This window comes from Sinocyclocheilus grahami, unplaced genomic scaffold (genome assembly GCF_001515645.1).
Source record: "Sinocyclocheilus grahami isolate Dianchi unplaced genomic scaffold, SAMN03320097.WGS_v1.1 scaffold586.1, whole genome shotgun sequence".
Taxonomy (NCBI): domain Eukaryota; kingdom Metazoa; phylum Chordata; class Actinopteri; order Cypriniformes; family Cyprinidae; genus Sinocyclocheilus; species Sinocyclocheilus grahami.
In genome coordinates, this window is record NW_015505765.1 from 217807 (window position 1) to 232451 (window position 14645).

The 14645-nt window shown below is 38.3% G+C and overlaps 1 protein-coding gene across 3 annotated transcripts in view; it reads left to right on the forward strand.

Annotated features, from left to right (window-relative positions):
• ghrhrb (growth hormone releasing hormone receptor b) overlaps positions 1-13925 on the forward strand; it is a 29358-nt gene extending 15433 nt beyond the window's left edge. For all 3 annotated transcript variants that reach the window (XM_016240271.1, XM_016240272.1, XM_016240273.1), the window contains 10 exons: positions 8266-8366; positions 9739-9836; positions 9942-10074; positions 10712-10865; positions 11734-11794; positions 11938-12007; positions 12337-12428; positions 12680-12809; positions 13119-13160; positions 13715-13925. In XM_016240271.1, the coding sequence (XP_016095757.1) occupies positions 8266-8366; positions 9739-9836; positions 9942-10074; positions 10712-10865; positions 11734-11794; positions 11938-12007; positions 12337-12428; positions 12680-12809; positions 13119-13160; positions 13715-13873 (1040 nt within the window). In that variant the 3' untranslated portion in view covers positions 13874-13925. The remainder of the gene's footprint in view (positions 1-8265; positions 8367-9738; positions 9837-9941; positions 10075-10711; positions 10866-11733; positions 11795-11937; positions 12008-12336; positions 12429-12679; positions 12810-13118; positions 13161-13714) is intronic.
• Positions 13926-14645: the final 720 nt, after the last annotated feature.

The window sequence follows — 14645 nt, forward strand, 5'->3', positions numbered from 1 at the left end:
CACAAACTTGTTAACACTTGACACTTACCATTGAGAAACGTCCTGCTCCGGTCGTGCTTGCGAATCAGTCTCTTGTCGATCAGCCACTTCAACCGTTTCATCATCAGACTGTGGCTCAAATTGGTAAGGTACAATTGATACCATCTTTTCAATGTATTGACAAGTCTCCAGGGCTGTCATTCCGTCATGGCAATGGGCGTTTCGTTTCCGACACGCACTGTATGCGGAAGACCAATCCAGAGCCAATCTCTCTACGGCTCTGGACCAATCACAAAGGACTGCGCCATCTGACCAATCACAGCAGTGAGGGCTCACGGAAAGGAGGGGATTAGAGAGACTGATTCTTTGAACTGCTTCGCACGAGTCGTTTACGAATCATTTAGAAATTAGGTCAAATTAAATAAATTTTTTGAGAAAACTAACATGTTTTTTGACCTTGCATGCATGTAAACCTGCTTTAGGAGACTCATAAAACAATATTAGCAACCTTAAAAATGGCATAATAGGGGCACTTTAATATTATACAGACTATGCAGGCTAGCTTTACTGACTAGCTTTACAGAAAATATTGTGGGTTTTATTAATTTTTCTGGAGTTTATTTTGTTTTGGTACATAACAGAAAATATGATTATGTTGTAAAAAGCAAAACATTTTGAAAAAAATGGGAAAACACAGATGGTCTGATTTACTCAAATTGTATTATTTGTGATTTACAAAATTGTGTTTCTAAACTTTATTTGCTTTCAATGAATATAATTCTCTATGTTCAGTCAAAAAATTTGGCTGTAACAAATTAGATTTTTTTTCAGTGCACCATAGGAAATAGGAGATACACATAAGTTACGCACATTAGCATTGAAAAACATTTAAAAATCATGAACCCAGCATATCTGCTCCAGGGCTTTTGAGAAATCAATACAAAGGTTGTGGAGCCTAAGAAAAATCAACATGCTCATGACACAACTGCTATCTGCATCATGCTGTTCTTCCATCCCCCCACACACCTCTATGAATACGTAAGTACACAATGGACCAGCAGATATCTACATCGCTCCGTTCCAAATCTTGCTGAAAATGTGCCAAGGAAATAATAAAAATATTAAAAATCAAAGCGGGTTAAAGCAGGCATTATAGCGGTGGCTGTTAGCGCTGGTTGTTCCATCTCTTCAATCCCCCTAGGCCAATGCCTGACATCTCCAGCACAGAAAGCATCAACGGTCAGGTCCTCACTACTCTGTCTTCCCCCACTGTGGCTTCAGGGAGATAGACTTACGGTACATGATGAACTCCGCTTTATGGTAATGCTAGAAACAGCGGGTGGAAAGAACTCCCATTGGCAAGCTAGCACTAAACCACCCACTTAGCAGACCTTCAGAATGGCCAAGATAAGTGTAGGTGAGGAGACAGAGGGTTATAGGTTAGCTGTGATATCAAGCCTTACAGTGATAACTAAGGCATAGTCCAAATGAAGTGTGCTATGCAAATACATTCAAAAGTATGAGCTTATTTTAGGCGAGTGTTTCTATCATTCCTCATCATACCTTTTTCTTTTTTCTTCTAAACGTTTTTAAGAGTGACTAGAGTTTTTTTTTTAAGAGTTTATTTCATTAAAATGAGAGAAATGTCTTACAGGACAGTTGATGTTTATCATTTTAATTTAGGATTTTTAGAAACATAGTGTAATGTAGCTGGCAGGAAGATCCAACAAGCATGCATATGAACTAAATTCTAGATTTAAAAGAAATATTTAAAAATAACACGGAACAGCTTAACATATTTCAATTAGTGCTGTCAAACGATTAATCGCATCCAAAATAAATGTTTTTGTTTACATAATATGTGTCTGTACTGTGTATATTTATTATGTATATATAAATACACACACATGCATGTATATATTTAAGAAAAATATGTTACATTTATATATTAAATATATTTATAACAATTTTTTTTATTTTGGATGCGATTAATCGCTATTAATCGTTTGACAGCACTAATTTCAATGCATGACTAGGAAATGTGGCAAACATGAGGGCTTAAATATAAGACTATGGGGTAATCACATGACATACACTACAAATGTCAAAACATGAAACATGACTGAAACTGAAGTAGATATACTTGAACTGAAAACATGAAACAAAAACCACACACATAGTGTACTTCATTCCTCTCTCTTGAGCTTCCTCATGTAGCTTTCTTAAATTTAGAATAGAAATAAATGCAATATATATATCTATATATATCAGAATCAGAATCAGAATGAGTTTTTATTGCCAGGTATGTTTACACATACGAGGAATTTGTTTTCATGACAGAAGCTCCACAGTGTAACAGAATGACAGTGACAGAACAAAAACACAGATAATAAAAAATAGAAAAATAGAACAAGTAACTAAGGAATAAAAACATACAAATCGACAATTGTATGTACAGGTATATAACAATAGACAGTTGTATGTTAGATAAATAAGTGTATGAGTGAATAAATAGTGTGTGTTCCACAGTTATTGTCAAGTGTTCATGAGATGGATGGCCTGAGGGAAGAAACTGTTCCTGTGTCTGGTCGTTCTGGTGCTCAGAGCTCTGTAGCGTCGACCAGATGGCAACAGTTCAACACACTGATGCCGAGTCAGGTTATATATACACACAGTTGTGCTCATAAGTTTACATACCCCTTGCATGATATGCAAATATGTTAATAATTTTAACAAAATAAGCAAGCTCATGAAAATTGCACGTTACTTTTTATTTAGTACTGTCCTGAATAAGCTATTTCACATGTAACTATTTTCTGTAGCCTCTGAAGGGCAGTACTAAATGAAAAAAATATGATATTTAGGCAAAATAAGAAAAATGTACACATCTCCATTCTGTTCAAAAGTTTTCACCACCCGGCTCTTAATGCATGATTTTTCCTTCTGGAGCATCAGTGAGCGTTTGAACCTTCTGTAATAGTTGCATGAGTCCCTCAGTTGTCCTCTGAGTGAAAAGATGGATCTCAAAATCATACAGTCACTTTTGGAAAAGGTTCAAATATGCAGAAGATGCTGGAAAACCAATGAATATGTAGGAGCTGGGGGATTTTTCTGAAGAACAGCTGGCAGTTGAACTGCTCAGGACCAACGCAGGACTCATGAACAACTATCACAAAATATAAAAACAGTTGGGGATCATTCAGGAAACAACACACAGTATTAAGATTCAAGCGTATGTAAACTTTTGAACGGGGTCATTTTTATATATTCAGTTATTATTTTTTCTTATGTAGTACATATAAATATATGTTATGTGAAATAGCTTATTCAGGACAGTACTAAATAAAAAATAACATGCAATTTTCATGAGCTCTCTTATTTTGTTAAAATTATTAACATATTTGCTTATTCTGCAGGGGGTATGTAAACTTATGTGCATGTGTGTGTATATATATATATATATATATATATATATATATATATATATATATATATATATATATATATATATATAAAATTGTACTTTGTAGTTGAGTTGTATTTACAAATAAAATTCTGTTCAACACATTTTCATTAAATACATTTTTTTTTTGAATAAATGAGCAAAAATATTTATGTTTGGGTCAGATTAAGGTGCATTTAAAATAAATGGATATAATTTTGAATAACGTGTTTAAAATCATGTATGCTCACATATTCTGTAAGTATTCACCTCATTGGACTGACCCTTTGAGCCTTTGTTTTATCTCACTTTATCGCTTTGCAATCGGACACTACGCTCACAGAACAAATGAATCACGGATGACTGGGCATTTCTACAACTTAAACACTGAGATCCAACTTCTCATGCTAGTTTATTTTGCAATCAGAGAGAAAACAACGGATTCTCTGTTCTGCTCAATGCTCAAATATACCATTTCCTCTCGAGAAGGATAAAAAATAATAATGGAGAGACAGAGAGAGAGGACATTCATCCACTCTTCCGGCATGCAGTGTGTTAGGGTTTGAGTTGCATTAGAACCCAGAGGTTATGTTCAAGGGTTGCAAGAGAAAGAGGTCTTTGATTTACTGCTTGCATTGAACCATTGGACCCGTATTGTTTTTGTGTACAACCAAATTCTAGTGCTCCCAAACCAATTCAGGTTGAAGAGGTTTGGTCAAAGAGAGTGCTGTTTTTCATGACTGAGGTTCAGGTAGACCAACAGCACAACTTTCAATGTTATGTTGCTTTTTTAAGAACAATATATCAGGAAATATTCAGTAACATCTTGTTTTGTTTGAAACAATACTGCAGGGTAGTTTGTGTATTCTTCTTCTGAAACAGAACAAAGAATAATCTGCATTTCTGAGCGACACAGAGTAGTGGTTTTGTTCCTGAATGAATCAATATTTTTTTAATGAATCGGTTGAGTGTATGATTCATTGACTTACAAAAAAAAAAGCCACTTGTAACATTGCTTAATGAATCAAAGTTCCCTTTTGATACTACACTCGTACTGCGTCTTGCTAAACGCATATGGGGAAAAGCCTTTTTTTCTCCTGATCTGAAGCCTTTTTTCATTCACGCAGTGAAACTGCAAGGCCATTGGCTCGTGCAGTGTATTAAAAACAAACCAATGGCTAGGCAGCGGAGCTGCACAAGCCTATGGCGACGAAGCCCGCCAAAGCCTGCCCGAATAGGCGGGGCATCTGGCTATATAAGCAGGCGTTCGCCACAGGATTCTCAGATTTCTTCTCCTTCAGCAACGACTCTACGTCTCTACGCTGATCCGAAGCCGCTCGCCGTTGACACGCCATCGCAGCTGGAATCGGAACCTCTCAGCATGGCTGACCTGCTTCTCCGCCACTTCAGCGACGCAGCAGTGCCGGTCCTTTTCCCCTGCCTCCATCCGGTGATACTAAAAGAGCTTGGCGTTGTTGCAAATTCCATGCCTTTACTGCGTTTCAAGCGGGTCTCTCCTGCATGCCGATGACAGCCACACGGAGTGCGTTTCCTGCTTGGGGAAATCCCATGCGGAAGCTGCGCTCACGGGAACTATTTGTTCTCACTGCGAGAACTTCAGTCTCACCTCTCTCCACTCACGGATCGCTTTCTTTTCAGAGAGCGGCTCCGCCCCTCGCACCTGTCAGGAAAAAACAGCAGGTCAGATGGCTCGAGCGACCGGCTGCGGCGAGCTCACGTCAGCCCAGATCCCGCGTGCCTCGCTCTCGCCCCAGTGAGAGTATTTTCCTATTCTCCTGGCCCCCGTGCGGCCAGTCACTCAAGTTAATTCAACGCCTCGCCATGCGGGTCGAGGCCTGGCAGGCCATCCCCGGAGTGTCGAGATGGGTTATGGGGATAATAAAATGAGGATATTCACTCCAATTCGCTCGAACACCCCTGCGCTTCAGCGGCGTGGTCCCCACCTTAGTGCAAAGCAAGGACGCTCACATCCTGTGCTCAGAGGTGATGAATCTGCTGTCAAAAGGATCTGTGGAAAAGATTCCTCCAGCCTAGAGCGAGTCAGGCTTCTACAGCCGTTACTACATCGTCCCCAAAAAATATGGTGGCCTCCGGCCCATCATCGATCTCAGACACCTGAATCACGCTCTCATGAAAAGGTCGTTCAGGATGATTACACTGAAACAGATACTTGCGCAAATTCGCTCAGGAGACTGGTTATTTTCTCTGGACCTGAAGGATGCATACTTTCACGTCCAGATAGCCTCCGTCACAGGCGATTCTTGAGATTCACATTCGAGGGAGGGAGGGGCTTATCAATACACGGTCCTTCCCTTCGGACTGTCCCTGGTCCCCCGCAATTTTACGAAGTGCATAGATGCGGCTCTCTCCCCTCTGAGACAGATGGGAATCCGCATTCTCAACTACCTCGAGGACTGGCTCGTTCTGGCCCAGTCGGAGGCAGAATTAATATCACACAGAACCCTCCTCCGCAGCCACCTGGAGTGCCTGGGACAATTTTGCCAAGAGCACGTTGTTCCCCAACCAGCGAATATCGCTCCTGGGAACAATTTTCGACTCAGCCCAAATGAGAGCTGAAGTCGTGCCGGAAAGGGCTCTGGCCATACGGAGGCTGGCGACCTCCTTCAAGATTAATATCACTCGCCCTCTCAAAGCATTTCAGAGGATGCTGGGCCTCATGGCGGCAGCAGCGCCAGTGCTACAGTTGAGTCTGCTTCGTATGCACCCCCTTCAGCGCTGGTTGAAACCATGGGTTCCATCCCATGCGTGGCGTCACGGACGCCTGCAGATCAGGGTGAGTCAGGCCTGTGTAACAGCCCTGGCCCCCTGGAAGAACTCCCGCTGGATGGAACAGGGCGTGGCCATGGGGATGGTTTGCAGAAGGACAGCTGTCATGACAGACGCCTCCAACTCAGGTTGGGGGGCACTGTGCGAGAGCATACCGACTTTCGGCCACTGGTCGAAGGCGGAAAAAGGCTTCCACATCAACTGCCTGGAAATGCTAGCAGTATGTTGAGCCTGTCAGTTCTTCCTGCCAGTGCTAAAAGGACACCATGTGCTAATATGATCGGACAACATGTCTGTGGTGTCTTACATAAATCGCCAGGGAGGCCTCTCCTCGAAGCGTCTCTTCACTCTGGTAGAGCGCCTCCTGGAATGGGCTCAACTCAACCTGCGCTCGCTGAGAGCAGCGCATATATCGGGCAAACTGAACCAAGGAGCGGACATGTTATCAAAGAGCAATGTCCCCTCAGGGGAGTGGATGCTCCATCCGCAGATGGTTCAGAGGATCTGGGACATCTTCGGCGAGGCCGAGGTTGATCTCTTCGCCTCAGAAGACAACTCTCACTGCCCAATTTATTTCTCAAAGACCAGGGATGGGTTGGCCCACGATTAGCCACCCAACCTCCTTCTTTATGCTTTTCCCCCGATCGCCCTGATCCCACAGGTAATCAGGCGAGTAAGGGAACAAAAACACAAGGTTCTCCTGGTGGCCCCCCTTTGGATGAACCAGCTGTGGCTATCAGAGCTAACTCAACTGTTGATAGCGGCCGCTTGGCCCGTTCAGCTGAGACGGGATCTCCTCTCTCAAGCGAACGGGACAATATGGCATCCTCGGCCCGACCTATGGGCCCTGCACCTCTGGCCACTCGACTGGAGCCTTCGAGCCTCCCAGAGCGAGTCTTAAACACAATTTCAGAGGCTAGAGCCCCATCTACGAGACGTCTCTACGCCTTGAAGTGGTCTTTTTTCTCCACTTGGTGTCTAAACCACGGCAAAGACCCTCATACTTCCGATTTGACAGAGGTATTGTCATTTCTGCAAGAGCTGCTGGATAAGGGACGCTCCCGATCCACGCTCAAAGTCTATGTGGCAGCTAGATCAGCCTCTCATGCCCCTATTGCGGGCCAATCGGTGGGCAGAAACAGCGTGGTTATCCGCTTCCTAAGGGGTGCCAGGAGGCTGAATCCGCCTCGTCCCCCTACCATCCCTTCATGGGATCTGCCCACTGTGCTGAGGGCCCTGAAGGGCCCCGCTTTCGAGCCGCTACAGTCTGCCAACATTCAGTCGCTATTGCTGAAGACTGCTCTGCTTCTAGCACTGCGTGAATGAAAAAAGGCTTCAGTTCAGGAGAAAAAATACTTTTTCCCATATGCGTCTAGCAAGACGCAGTACTCGTTCGTAACCAAGTACGTTTCGATCTTAACTTGTTTTTTTTCTTTTCAAAGAACACCTCTATAGCTTGTGTTTCAAAGAAAAAAGCACATTTCTGATTCCTCAGATTAACAATTTCAGACTCCTATTGCAATTTCACATACTCTTTATGAGTCTGTCTGTTATATTATAACCATAGACTGGGGCTCATTATACAATAACAATCTCATTAAACTGTGTATAAACCTAATTGGTTTGATCCATCTGAGCTCTCTATTCACATACTATATCTAAATATCATGAAATGCAAGCAGATAATAAAAAAAGAATCCCTCTACTGTCAAATGTTAATGATAGGAAGGACCTGTGGATTACGTAGCAGAGACTGTATCATCCTTAGTAATTATGATTTAAAGTTATTGAGCTTATACAGTAGCTTCATAGAGTGTTTTACAATGTGGTATAAAATCTAGAACAAATGAAACATCTGCTTCATTTTTGTGACTAATTAAAGGGAAAAAGTACTTGATGTATCTGTGACAGGGAATGTAATGAGCAGCTGTTGCGGTCTGGTGTTTTACAAGTTTCTCTTTACCAAATGATGTATCAAAATGCAACATATACAACGTTGCATGCTGATCATTATGTTTAACATTATTTTAATGCAGGTTTCATAATTAGGAATTGCACCAAGAGTGGCTGGACAAAAATCTACCCATCCTATGAGAATACTTGTGAGATTGTGGAGGACGTGGAATCAGAAACCGAGGTGAAAACTTTGCTACATGCAATATTGTACATATCCTCAGAGAATCTTATGGCATAGTAATTGTTGTATATGCCAAGTTCTGTCATGAAACGAATGATATTCACAGTGTTACTCCTCTTCCTAGCAGTTCCCTTATATTATCTCTTTTTCTTTTCTTTTTCTTTTTTTTCAGTCATATGGTAATGAGAATAGAGACAATACTTTGAATGAAAAATGAGAGATGATATGATAATGTTCAGTACACACAGACAAACAAGCAGTCCAAGGTTAACAGATGAGTGTGTTCCTAATCTGAACAAGCCAATTACTGGTAGTTGAATCAGTCATATAAGAGCACAATACTCTCTCCTGAGTGCTAAATTTAATCTCTACCACTTAAACTCTATTTTCATAATGACTTTCACCTGTGCCTGCATCAGGGGAAGTAGGAATGCGGTTATATATGCACCTGAAATATAGTTAATTCCATATGCTGTAATCCCAGAATAAGATGACCTGCTTTTAATATCAGCTATGTCCAAAAAAATCTGCATTCATAGGGATCTCTCAATCTAATGTTTGCATTTCATCCTGTCTATTAAGAGGCATTTTTACATTGTACATAGTCATTCCCTGCCTACAAAATCCCACAATCCTTTGCATGCAGTTCACCAGGTGGTGGCATTAAAATGGCCTCTGTTGGAGTTAATTTTTTTCATGAATAAATAATTTAAAATAATAAAAATACATTTACATTACATTTTTTAACATGACTATTTATGTTTGCTTGGTTTTGGGCATTTCTCCTTTACTGCACTCGAGGTTGTGGCACAAATAACAAACAATGGAATGAAGAAATTTTATTTCATCATACATTTTTTATTCATTTTGCTGCACACTATCATTGGATAAATATGAAAGCTGTTTATCCATGATATTTCAGACCGGTGAAACTATTCTTGTCTCCATCCAGCCTTATACTCTCATACATGATTCATGAAATCTGCAAGTTTAGAATTATTAAGATTAAGAACCAAAGATCCAGCAAGCTATGTGGATAAAAGTTTAATTTTTTTGAAGAATGTAATATATGAACTTCTTTGTGTTCTAGCTTTTTAATGTAAGATAATTGCATCAAGTCAATGCACCTTTGTGCAACAACAAGCAAAATACATTTCTGTGTGAATTTTTCACAAAATCCAAATCATCACATTCAAATTTGTGCTTGTCTGTAAAGAATAAACCTCAAGGACAACAAAATGTGTTGAAGTGCACAAATCAAAATGAAAAGACTTGCCATTTCATTGTAAAATCTCTTGATAAAAGACTGATATTTCTCTGGAAATAATTCTGTAACGGTTCCTTTTTCCTTTATTTTTTCCCTATGTTCTAGACATCATATTATTCCACTTTCAGGCAGGTGTACACTGCAGGTTACTCTACCTCACTGATTTCCCTCATCTCTGCCATCTTTGTGTTTACAGCCTTCAGGTACAATGAGAATCCTCACAAAGCTCATGCAACCAAACACATTTTAAGTGGTTTGAGACAATTTGTTGAATAATTTAGCAATCTATGTTATTCTGCCCAAAACAGGAAGTTCCACTGCACAAGAAACTACATTCACATCAATCTCTTTGCCTCCTTCATCTTGCGAGCCAGTGCGATCTTCATCAAAGATGCAGTTCTCTTTGCCGATGAGAATCTGGACCACTGCTTCATGTCAACAGTAAGACTCACCAGCTGTCACAGACTCATGCAGAATTTGTTTTTTTATAGATGTCATTCAATAAGCTAATACACGCTATTCAACATGTCAGAGCTCATGTTCCCAATCAGCCTTGTGGTCAGTAAACATATTAGGTCACAATGTATGACACTGCAGCATCTATCTGAAACAGTAAAAACATTTCTAAGCTTCACGCCAGTTTCTGTCAGCATAGTGACACTAGCTTCACATTTTCTGCATCCACTTTTCCACCCCTCTCAGTATCAGTCGACTCATCGGTGCCTTAAAGGCACACTTTTCAAGATCTGCCTCCGCTAGAACTCACAGACACCTTCTTTGAAGTACAAAAACCACTTCTTACATAGCTAACACTCTTCTTCCCACTTCTCTGTGATGGTATTTGTGCTGTTTCTTATCAGCACTGCTTAATTTATCCACCCTAAAATTATACTGTTGAAACGTCTAAGCACTGCAACAATATCATACTTTTATTTGTAATGCATAGGTCTTAAAATTTGCTACATGCTGTTGTAATTATGTGTACTTTTATATCTTCTTTTGTCCTCTAAAAACGTACAGTACATATTGACAGAACAATTATAGCACTATACTGGATTCTGAATGTTTTCCTCTTCAGACCTCTTGCAAGGCTGCGGTAGCTTTCTTCCAGTTCAGTATCCTGGCTAACTACTTCTGGCTGCTGGTGGAGGGGATGTATCTACAGACTCTTTTAGCTCTAACTTTTGTCTCACAAAAGAAGTATTTCTGGTGGTATACACTTATTGGCTGGGGTAAGCATGGAAGATACTTGAGAACATATTGTTATATAATAAACAATATGATTAAATATTACTAATTTACACTACAGTTATTGTCAAAAGGTTTTAATAATTATGATTTTTTTTAAACATGTAAAACAGTAATATTGCCTTTTTTCTACAAAAAAACCCTGAAAAGTGTAGTGTAGTATGTGATAGTGTGGTCTTATTCTGTGTTATGTTCCATTGGTGACACCTGTAGGCATGAGATGGAAAATTAATTTTTATCCCAGTATTACCCAAGTGAAAAGTAAATGTACTCAAATGTATTTGAAATACATTTATTTCATGCTAAGTATACTACAAATACATTTACATATTTATGTGCTTAATAAAAATACCCTCCAATTGTACTTTTGGGATACTAAAGTGGTATACATAAAGTCTGCTAAATTGGAACAACTACTGTAATTATGTACTTAATGCACTTTAATTGTGAGGAAGTAGTGCTGAAGTCCAACTAAAGATATACTGAAGTATATTTGATTGTGATAAAGTGAAATATCTTGCATTTAAAGACTGATATCATTCACAGATCATACAGTCCTCATCAACAGTGACATTAAAACATATTTTAGGCTTAATATTAAGAAATGTGCATTGTGCACAAGTAGTAATCCAAATTATGTTTAATTATAAGTTTTATATCAGTAAGTCTTGAGTGATGTCAGTAAATACAGTATGTTAATAGATTTGAACTATACTTCGTTTGAAATAATGTATTTTAAATATATTACTTTTTTACTAGGGTAGATATGAAGATATAAAACATATTCTTGATTTCATTATGTTCAGTTTGATGAAATTGTATTTATTTAGTTCTGCTCTCTGTATTCTGTAGGTCTACCAACACTAATACTGACCATCTGGGTTCTAGCCAGGAATTCTTTGGATAACAGGGGGTAAGTCCAGATTGTTCTAAACTCTTTAAGCTATTGTGTGATACTTTGATATATAGTGATAAATACTGAAAAATACATTTTTCACTGTTTGTGAAGGTGCAGTTACTGGTCTTCTCATAAATAATCATAAGCTCATGTTGCAGGTGCTGGGATGACACAGATGTTGTTTACTTTTGGTGGATTATCAAAGGACCAATTACAGTGTCTCTCCTGGTAAAGTACAGCTGATTTGATCAAATATATAAGACTACATCCTGAATATAATGGAAAACATTGGTTGCAGTAGAATTGTGCAAAATATATACAGTATTATGAATTTTTCATGTACCATGGTTGTGCAATTTTAAAATGACATTTTCTAACATATGAAAGTAAAGTTAAAAAGTTATGTAAGACAGTATGTAATGCTCTTAAATACATTTTTCTTTTGCCCTAGTCATTTTGATTGTTTCTTTCGGAATATATCCACAGTATGTTGATGTGTAGTGTTCAGTATATGAGCTGTTTCCTTCATTTATTATACAGAGACACATTTTTTATAGATCAATTTCTTCATCTTCATAAATGTGATCCGGATTCTTGTGCTGAAGCTGAAGTCTCCAGGAATGGGTGGCAGTGATACCAACCACTTCATGTAAGGAATATAAAGCACACTCAAAACAAAGGCAGCAATTAATCTAAAAATGTTTGATTCACAGACAATTGGCAAATACAAGCTACTGAAGTAATGTGTTATTGCCATGTTGAAATTCTTAAGTTGCAAGTAGAGTTTTATTTATTTACAGCATGAACACATTTTTACTCCAACACACATTCCCTCGAAAAATGTACTTTCATTGTTTGTTGTTAATCTGAAGTAATGCTGAACTTCATTTATACTTGTAGGAGATTGGCCAAGTCTACCCTTTTCCTGATCCCTCTGTTTGGCATGCACTACATGGTTTTTGCCTTTCTGCCAGAGAACACAGGAGAAAACGCTCGCCACTTTCTTGAACTTGGCCTGGGCCCCTTTCAGGTGTGTACAGCCCAGCATCTATGAAATTCACAGAATACTAATGCTCATGACTTGTGGAATTGTCTGATGTACAATATTTTGTGATATCACATTATATATGAGCTTTTGTGTCATATATATGGCAAATATGTAAATATACTATATTGAGTAAATGTAAAAAATACATGTAATGTCAGTGTGTATATATAATATAACATGTAATACCAGTTGTCAACTAATAGCTGCATATGTTTTACTCAGTTGAGCTGTATTTAATTGTTAATGCATCCTTACTGACAGACTGTTATACTGTGTTTCGTTATATCTCAGGGTTTTGTTGTGGCTCTGCTATACTGTTTTCTCAATGGAGAGGTAAGCCACAAGTGTTTCCTAATAGTAAATAAATATACCAATGTCAAAAGTTTAGAAAAATTAAGAATTTTTTTAATGCTTCTGAGTCTGTTACAGTTACATTTTACTAAGGCCATGTGATACATGTGTTACAATCATCACATTGTAATCTGAAGCAGTTAATCTAGCTTTTAAATTGATGCAAAGTCCTGTTCCACATAATGATAGACAAAATGTCCAGTCACTCTTTGTTTTCAAATAAAACAAAAATAAAAAAATGATGGACATGTTATTGAATTATTTGCAGCTCTGGACTGTAATCAGCTTTGCTATCACAGAAATAAATTACATTTTAAAATGTATTAAAATAGAAGTTATTTTAAATTGTAATAGTTATAACGATAATACTGTTTTAACATTATTTTTCATCAAACATATGCAGCCTTGGAGATCATAAAAGACTTCTTTCAAAAACATGACAAAATCTGATCTAAACCTTTGACTGGTAGTGCATGTGTAAAACAGAAAATACATTCTGCTTTCAAAAATGCACATGCATTTGTTTGTGTTTTCAGGTACAAGCGGAACTGAAGAAGAGACTGTGGAAGTGGCAGACACAAAATTATTTGAGATACAGTAAGAGAAGGCGAACCCTCTTTACTGAGAGCAGCACAGTCACACAAATCTCAGTTTTGGAGAAGTCCAGCCCTAGGGAGGGGCGGATCGATCCTTAAGTATTGATACTTTCGATACTGATGTTGCATCAAAAGGATCGATCGGCACATAAAAATATAGATTCTAAAGTGCATTTTTTTAAACATTAATTTTATTTACTTATCAAGAAATTTGGTGCATAAAATAAGCTTCTAAGTGGAAAAATAGACTATATTAGCGAATAATTGTGTTGGATAGAACCATTTCTCCTGCTCATCGGAACACACGCAAATGCTGAAAGACAGAACCAATCGATCACAGACAGCGTTCGCTGCTGATGCATGGCTCTCAGTGCTTGTTCAAATAGGGCTGCATTTCCCAAAAGCATCAGAAGCATAAGTAGATCTTAAGAAACCATTGCCACATTATTGCATTACATTACATTGCTACTATATATAAAATTACTTCTGAAAAATGCATCATGGTTTCCACACAAATATGAAGGAGCAATAATAATAAATGTTTCTTGAGCAGCAAATATTAGATTTATTTCTGAAGGACCATGTGACACTGAAGACTGGAGTAATGATGCTGAAAATTCAGCTTTGATTACAGATACATTTTAAATTACATTTTAAAATATATTAAAATAGAAAATAGTTATTTTTAATTGTTATATTTCTCAATATTGCTGCTTTTACAGTTTGTTTGTTTGTTTTTTCCCCAAATAAGTGCAGCCTTGGTGAGCATGAGACTTAAAAAAATATTACAAAATCTTACTGATCTCAAACTTTTGTGTACATATAATATTTATTTTAAATTGGCTAGTTTGTGCAAGTAAACTTAATTAAA